At 31.4% G+C, this 9044-nt stretch overlaps 1 protein-coding gene across 1 annotated transcript in view; it reads left to right on the top strand.

The window, feature by feature from the left end:
* Positions 1-7735, top strand: part of LOC106469742 (lysine-specific demethylase 3A-like) — a 20075-nt gene extending 12340 nt beyond the window's left edge. The window contains exons 9-15 of the mRNA XM_022398297.1: positions 878-1049; positions 1306-1527; positions 1745-1849; positions 4128-4267; positions 4595-4771; positions 5162-5296; positions 5398-7735. Of these exons, the coding sequence (XP_022254005.1) occupies positions 878-1049; positions 1306-1527; positions 1745-1849; positions 4128-4267; positions 4595-4771; positions 5162-5296; positions 5398-5466 (1020 nt within the window). The 3' untranslated portion in view covers positions 5467-7735. The remainder of the gene's footprint in view (positions 1-877; positions 1050-1305; positions 1528-1744; positions 1850-4127; positions 4268-4594; positions 4772-5161; positions 5297-5397) is intronic.
* The last annotated feature ends 1309 nt before the right edge of the window (positions 7736-9044 follow it).

Genomic DNA, 9044 nt, shown 5'->3' with positions numbered 1-9044 from the left:
AAGGTTAGTTTTAATACATAAGTGACTGTGAAGGTTTAGTTTAATCAATAAGTGTACTGAAGGTTAGTTTAATCATAAGTGACTGTTAAGGTTAGTTTAATCACAAGTGACTGTTAAGGTTAATTTAATCATAAGTGACTGTGAAGGTTAGTTTAATCATAAGTGACTGTTAAGGTTAGTTTAATCATAAGTGACTGTTACGGTTAGTTTAATCATAAGTGACTGTTAAGGTTAGTTTAATCATAAGTGACTGTGAAGGTTAGTTTAATCATAAGTGACTGTGAAGGTTAGTTTAATCATAAGTGACTGTGAAGGTTAGTTTAATCATAAGTGACTGTGAAGGGTAGTTTAATCATATGTGACTGTGAAGGTTAGTTTAATCATAAGTGACTGTTAAGGTTAGTTTAATGTTTCCAGCAGTGAATAGAATATTTTTTTCAACTTACGTTATTTTTGAGTTTTTAACATTAAGAAAATGTTATTTACAGTTTTTACCAAAATTTACTTAATTGCTAAAACATTTTAGTTTTTGTTATTTAAAATTTATAGTAAATTAACATGTATAAATATAAAATCCTATTTGTTGCTCCCCTGAATATTAAAATGTGCTTCATTATAAACTCTGTACTGTAATTACAGCCTCATACGTACTTTATGGCTGCAGTTAGTTGTTTGTGTAAAAGTTGTTGGTTTGAGTTTATTTATATGTAAACAGTATCTGTATTTGAAATCTCATAATTTATCTAAAAATGTTTCTATCAAAGAATAAATGAAAATTAGCGAAATTTTAATATATGAGAAATCTGTTGATTTTGTTTTTCGTCATCTAATTTGACTTTTGAAACACTAATAGTACCTTTTATTCAACTATGTTCAGCCAGTGATGGTGAGCAACATAACATCGAGACTTGATACAAAACTCTGGAACCCAGAGAGCTTTGGACAGGAATTTGGTGGGGTTAAAACAGAGTTTGTTGATTGCAACACAGGAAGAATCCTGTCAAATCAATCTCTACGCAAGTTTTGGGATGGATTTGAAAACGTCTCAAGTAAGTAGATGAAAGTGAAATATTCAATGACAGACACCACTGTAACTGAGCAAATTAATGTGTTAAGTTAATGTCATTCATAAAACACTTTTTATAACAGAGATAACTAATGAGTAAAGGTTTATAAAACAGATTGAAAGTGCCAATATGTATAAAGGTGTAGCACTTGATGAATTTATTGAGAATTGTTAGTAAATATACATGAAATGACCTAATAGCTCAGGATTTTCAAACACAAATATTCCATACATTTTAGAACGATTGAAAAGTAAAAATGGAGAGGAAATGGTGTTGAAACTCAAGGACTGGCCACCAGGTGAAAACTTTCGTGAGAATCTTCCATTAAGGTACAAAGACTTGATAAAAGTTCTCCCACTTCCAGAATATACACAGCCTGGAGGGATCTTTAATCTGGTTGACAGACTTCCGGATGACTTTATTCAACCGGATGTAGGGCTTAAAATGTGTAGTGCATATGGTAGGTGTTACTTCCTTGACGTATTTTATTAAATCCATTGATTTAATTGAGTATTTATATTTTCATATAACAACATCAAATCAGTATTAAACTGTTTACTTGTAGAAGTGTATCTTCCTACAGTTAATATTTGTAACTTAATATAACAACATGAAATCAGTATTAAGCTGTTTATTTACTTATTGAAGTGTATACCCTACATTTAATATTGGTTTAGGTTCTACTCATTATTCCACGATTGGAACATCCAATCTCCACTTGGATGTGTGTGACATAGTTAACATCATGATGTACACATCAAATGGTGAAGAAAGCACACAAGGTATCGTAGAGACTTTTATTTACTTTCTCTAATTTTTATCTTTCAAAGGAAAGAATCTGAGTTTTAAAGAATTAACTTCAGGGGTGACATGAGTTTTAGAGAATTAACCTTATTATTATTATTGTGAGTGCTAGAGAATTAACTTTTTTATTATTGTTGTGAATGCTAGAGAATTAACATTATTATTGTTGTGAGTGCTAGAGAATTAACCTTATTATTATTGTTGTGAGGGCTAGAGAATTAACCTTATTATTGTTGTGAGTGCTAGAGAATTAACCTTATTATTGTTGTGAGTGCTAGAGAATTAACCTTATTATTATTGTTGAGAGGGCTAGAGAATTAACCTTATTATTATTGTTGTGAGTGCTAGAGAATTAACCTTACTATTGTTGTTGTGAGTGCTAGAGAATTAACATTATTATTATTGTGAGTGCTAGAGAATTAACATTATTATTATTGTGAGTGCTAGAGAATTAACATTATTATTATTGTGAGTGCTAGAGAATTAATCTTATTATTGTTGTGAGGGCTAGAGAATTAACCTTATTATTGTTGTTGTGAGTGCTAAAGAATTAACCTTATTATCATTGTTGTTGTGAGTGCTAAAGAATTAACATCATTATTATTGTTGTGAGGGCTAGAGAATTAACATTATTATTGTTGTGAGTAATAATAGGTAGGCAATAGGTATAAGCATATGGTTTATTGATGGTGGAACATACTACATGTTTCAACCCCAACATCAAACTTATATCAAGTTTCAAAACAGAGAAATATATTATGTTGACTCAAAACATCTACCTATCAGCAACAAAAACAGTAGAAAGTTTGTTTCATTCCCTTTTGTGCCAGAAATTGCTAATGAAATTACTAGCCTATTTAATAATTTGGGCATTGATGTAAAATCTGTATTGAAACCTTCACATAAAAGTAACACCTTACTACCTAACCTGAAAGAATCCTTATTAAAAGAACAAAAACAAGGATATGCAGTATCCCATCTAAATGTGGAAAGAAAAATATGGGAGAAACGTCATTTTCCTTAGAAATAAGACGTAAAGAACACCAAGGTAACATGCATAGAGGTGAATTTCAGATATCTGCTTTAACATATCATCAATATGAAACAGGTCACAAAATATTTTGGGATGAAATTCTTCTCGTACACTAACCCAAAACTAAAAACAAGACTGTTCAGAAACTATAGAAATAATCAAAACAAACAATTTCTCAGTAAACTGTGATAATGGCTCCAGCAACATCAGCAAGGTCTATTCACCGCCCATACACTTGTCCAGACTTGACCTTTACCTATATTCTGTCACCTGCTTTCACCATCACATTTAATCCTTGTGTCTTTGTACAATATATATAAACCTTGTATTGCTTAGTACTGATCATATCTGAAGAAGACAGACCAATTTTCTGTAGAAACATGTTCCACCATCAATAAAACTTTTATTTTAGCTTATAAATCCTTGTGTCTTTGTACAATATATATAAACCTTGTATTGCTTAGTACTGATCATATCTGAAGAAGACAGACCAATTTTCTGTAGAAACATGTTCCACCATCAATAAAACTTTTATTTATGCTTATAAATCATTGTTTGCCTACTGATTATTATTATTATGTTAGCATAATGTGCTTCCTTACTCAAGTGTTGTGACTACTAGAAAAATAACCTCACGAGGTATGCAAGTGTTAGAGAATTTACTGTTTCCACTAAGCAATTATTATAATGTTTTGTACAATACAAAAAGATATCTGACTACTGAGACAAATGACCAACAGTATCTCTTACTATAAATAAAGTGTTTGTTCTTCATTGTCATTGTTATCATTAACAGACATTCTAGTTTAAACAGTAAGTGAGAGGAAACATACATGGACTCTACTGAAAGACATTTATTAGAATTTCCATCCTTGTCATTGTATTGTTCTATTGACATGTGATAAAATACAGTCAAATTCTTTTTACTGTATTACATGTTGTATTGAAGTAAACTTGTAAGTCATTAGAATTGTGCCTGTAAACAACACATTCAATAGAAAAATATAAGAAGTCCTCCAGCAACTTGTTATATCTGAAAAAATGGAGTTTATGCAAAAATCACTTGTTTACGTGTAGTTGTTGCTTCAAAATATATAGATTTATGTAATATTGTAATGATAAAAATAACATACAAGAAAGTTTGGGGTAGTTTTGCCAGTTAATAAGATGTTTTTATTTATTTCAGTTTGTTTACTGTTAAATGGTCTTTTTTTATGACTCAGATGTTTTGAATGCTATGGAGGAAGGTGGTTGTGATGAAGGGACTCTGTGTCGTGTACGTGATGGAGACATTAAACCAGGTGCAATATGGCATATTTACAGTGATGAAGAAGCTGACAAGATTCGAGACTTCTTGAACAAGGTGATGAGTATATGTATGTGATAATATGTTAGTGAGTTTTAATAGCAACATGTCAAGACTCTGTTTCTTTCTTCTAACAAGAAATTAGTTTTAAAACTCACATTTTCTGATTAATTGTTACTATGACCTTCTTGCTGTGTTTTTTCATGTGCAAATTTATAATATTTAAAAAATTCACAAACAAAAAATCACTTGGCAGTTATAGTTTGGACAATTATTTGAATAAAATTAACCTAGAAAAAATTCAGTATTTTAAGTTATAAAGTGAATAAACTTATTGTTTCACCATTAGAAGGTCAATAATGAGTGATAATTTTAAATTATTAGGTGGCCAAGGATCAGGGAGAAAAAGTGGATAGCCACCACGATCCACTGTTAGAGCAGAACTGGTACTTGAATGGTATGCTGAGGAAACGTCTGTACGCAGAGTATGGGGTTGAGGGGTACACTGTCGTTCAGTGTGTAGGAGATGCAATATTTATCCCTGCAGGATCACCACACCAAGTAAGAGGTCAACTTACCGACCAAGATATTTTAAACTACTTCAATAATGAATGCTATTCATTTCCTGTTTTGTTTCTTGACAGACACAGCATTACACAGTTTAAAATAATTGTTTGGCATAGTCATTACATCTAGCTTTGTTTCTTAATTTTTACTCACTGTAGCTTTGTAGAGTAGTTTCCAGCAAATAATATATTCTTTTAATATCTGAATAAAATTAAGTAAAAAGCCTTTTATTAATTTTTGAGCAATAAGTATTATGAGCCTTTGTTTCACTACTGGATTTGTAATCAACATACATTACATATGTTTTATTGGTTCTTTAACGAGGAAGGGTTCAGTTTGCAGAAATCAGTAAAATACTTTTTCTCTGTGGTTTTCACTTGATAGGTGCAGAACATATACAGCTGTATCACAGTTGTGGAAGACTTTATTTCACCCGAGAGCCTTGCTCGTTGCTTTTATTTGACCCAAGAACTAAGAAACTCTCCTGAAATTTCAACATACCAAGAAGATAGATTACAAGTAAGAAATGTTATTGTTCTTATAAATATTGTACTAAAACAAAAGTAAAGTGTGAGTTTCAGTAAGTTTGTCATTCACACATAATGACTGTTATATTTCAGATAAAGAATGTCATTTATCACACAGTGAAAGATGCTCTGTCTGTTCTTCAAGCTGGAGAAGAAACATAAGAGTTAAAGTCTTTATGGATCAAGAAGATAAAGAAACGTAATAAAGCTTTTCGATGTTTTTTTTTTTTTTCGACATGAAGAAGAAACATAGCATAATAAAACCACAATGTTTCCTCTTTTCAAGATGAAGAAGAAAAAATCAAACCTTTGAGTTTCCACTTTTTTGGATGAGAAATAAAATGAACTTTGATTGATGTTTCCTCTTTTCAAGATGAGAAAGCAACAGAATCAAACCTTTGAGTTTTTAATTTTCTAGTTGAGGAACAAACATTCCTTAAAAGATATGGAAGTGGAAGAGAATTTATTTTTCATCTTTTCTCTGAAAGCTGGACTGTAAGCTACTTTTTGTTTTAATGTTATTTCTGACATATTCTATGAATTCCCACCAGAGACTTCTCTCAGGAAGAAATATGTATTCTCATGAAGTTAAGATTGTTCACTTGAGAAAAACGTGGGAAAAGAACAACTTTTACAAGAGAGTAACTAAGGTGATTGAAATACTTGCTTGAAAACCTGCGGGTATTGTCGTAGTTTGTAGGGAGCATGGTTAAAGGGTTCATTACAGAAAACTATTACAAACATAGAGAATCAAAGTATAGATGAAATAAGACTGTGTAATAGAATTAATGTCCAGAAAGTGTGGAACAAGAAGCATTTGTTCACTATTATCACTAGAGGAATATAAGGTGATAACAATTCTTTTATTAGGTTTCCAAAATCTACTATAAGTTACCCTAAGTTTTGTAATGAATATAAGATATATATAAAAGCAATATTGCTACTTAAACTTTTAGGCATGAGCACAACTTTTATCCTAAGGTCTTGTGCTTATAGATATGCTCTGATGATTTATTGTAACAGTCAGTCACTTGTAAGAAATATAACACATTAAATAGCTTTTCATTGGTATTAAAAGTAAACAAGATGTAAGCATTTACCTTATTCGTGGTAGTGAATGTGTTGTACAATTAATTTTTGTGTCATTTTCAAAATGTTTTAAGGTAGTTGTTAAAGAAAGTACTTCATTATCTACAATTTTCTGTCAGCCGTTACAACCTATTTTAAAGTTGATGTTAAAAAGTCCTTCATTTGAAGATTCATGAGCATGTTTTACTTGTTTACAATTTTCTGTGAGTCTGTTCAGCCGTTACAACCTATTTTAAAGTTGATGTTAAAAAGTCCTTCATTTGAAGATTCATTGTTAGTATGTTTTACTTGTTTCTGTTCAGTATTTTTAGCAGAAAGTGAATTTTAAAAAGGAACATTTGTTAACTTTGCTCTGGTTTGACAGAAAACGCATGTAACCAGCCTGTGCTTGTGCCTTTGTGACCTCCTTTGATATAGTGCAATATTGCTTTTTAGAAATCCACAACAATCTGTATTGTCATTCTTGTGTAATTACTGGAGTACACACAGTGTAAACTTGCTAAAACCTAATTCAAACTTTTAGTTGTCTTGACAGGAAGCTTTACAATGTTGTATGTTTGAAATCTTCTGGGTTTGAATTATTTGGTTTAACAACACTATTGTAATGTACCAGTTTCTTCTTTGTCAGTCACGTTTGTATCAAAATTAGGACTGTGATGATAAATATATCCTACTTATTGCCTGTTTCCTATCTGTGATATTACCTACCCAGAAAAAAACTTGGCAGTGTCGTACATGATTATGAAATGTCATCCATACAGGTGTTTTGTAAAACGAGTTATTGTTGAAATTGTAAATAGGGTATACATATATTGTTGCAAGTATCAGAGCTGTTTCTTTGCAAAATTTTAGTTATGTAATTGTACACAAACAATCCAGAATAGAGTTGTGTAGATTGTACTTTGATTCTGCACAGATTATTCCCAAGTACTTTTTCTCTCTCTTCACTAATAAAGAGTGGAAGAAATCAGTTGGTTTAATTACAAGTACATTGGCTTGTTGCTTTGTAGTAGATGTATGTATTTCTTGAAGGATGTACCTATTTTAGCTTTTGGCTCAAGATTGCACAGCTAGGGTAAATATGGCCCCAACCTGTGTCACTATTGTATATATATATATCACTCAGTTTTTATCATAAGATTAACATGTGTCACCCCAAATTAGGATTAGTTTACAGTTTAACAATGTACATAATTACTAAGAAGTATTTTTGTATATCATAATGTATTCACACAGACTTGGTGGTGTAACCCATGTTTGTTGAAGAGGATGTTGTGGCTAGTACTGACTGTGTACTCAAACTATGAGCTTACAGAATTATAATGTTTTTCTGAATATCAAATGTATCATCAGTCTGTTGAATTACCATATGTTTTGAACACAAACATGGACACCATAAAACTGTTCAGTTTGAAATACTAAAAGGACACTTAAAACTTTAATTAACCTACATAAAATACTAGTGTATTTGTCATCCTAGACTTAAAACTTTCCAGTTTGATTTTAATTTTACAGAAACACCCATAAAATTACCAAAGAAAGTTTAAGTTGTTAAGTCATTTTTAGTTTACAAAGAAATATGAAGTTATTGGTGAGATCTTTGTGGTTATGAATTGTTCTCTACTGGGTAACCCGAAGGTTTAAGGACTGACAATGATAAAATCTGGAGTCCGATACCCCCTGGTGGACAGAGCACAGATAGTCTGTATTCTTTTCAGTATATTCTTAATGCAATAAATTATTCTGAGAAGTTCAGTAAATTGTGATTAACATGCGTAGAAAGCACATGTTTTCTTCTATCACTCAATGTGTTTTAATTCAAATATATCACCTTCTAAGCTGGTTCAGTTAATGGGAAAAAACTTAATAGTCTGCAACTATTTTAAATGTAACTAATTATGTAGAAACCATAGCATTACGTATACAATTTTAATGACCAATCATTACCTTTAGGATAAAGCAGATGGCAGAATCTCCATCAGTAGCAGGACGTAATCCTTCTTACAAACAGTTACGATTAGACTCGCAGTGATTAGAAACAAGATAAATATTGTTACAGAAGGTTCTGGTCTGTACTATAAACAGCAAGGATATGATAGAAAGTCTAAATAAACGTGATGTATATCCAGCAATAAGAGGATGATGCTACAGTGGCCATCCATATGAGAAATATCAAGACACTTAGGTATCAATGATGTGTTTCACTCATGTACAGGGTTGTGACAAATCTGTATTACAAACGTATGTCACCACCATGACCTTCTTACAAAGCTACTACATTAATTACTGGTTTGTCTGTATTACAAACGTATGTCACCACCATGACCTTCTTACAAAGCTACTACATTAATTACTGGTTTGTGTGTATTACAAACATATGTCACCACACAACCTTCTTACAAAGCTACTACATTAATTACTGGTTTGTCTGTCAATATTACAAACGTATGTCACCACCATGACCTTCTTACAAAGTTACTACATTAATTACTGGTTTGTCTGTATCACAAACGTATGTCACCACCATGACCTTCTTACAAAGCTACTACATTAATTACTGGTTTGTGTGTATTACAAACATATGTCACCACACAGCCTTCTTACAAAGCTACTACATTAATTACTGGTTTGTCTGTCAATATTACAAACGT

The sequence above is a fragment of the Limulus polyphemus genome, unplaced genomic scaffold, assembly GCF_000517525.1.
Source record: "Limulus polyphemus unplaced genomic scaffold, Limulus_polyphemus-2.1.2 Scaffold3638, whole genome shotgun sequence".
NCBI lineage: Eukaryota > Metazoa > Arthropoda > Merostomata > Xiphosura > Limulidae > Limulus > Limulus polyphemus.
Note: the sequence above shows the minus strand (reverse complement) of the source record. Positions and strands in the feature narration are given on the sequence as shown.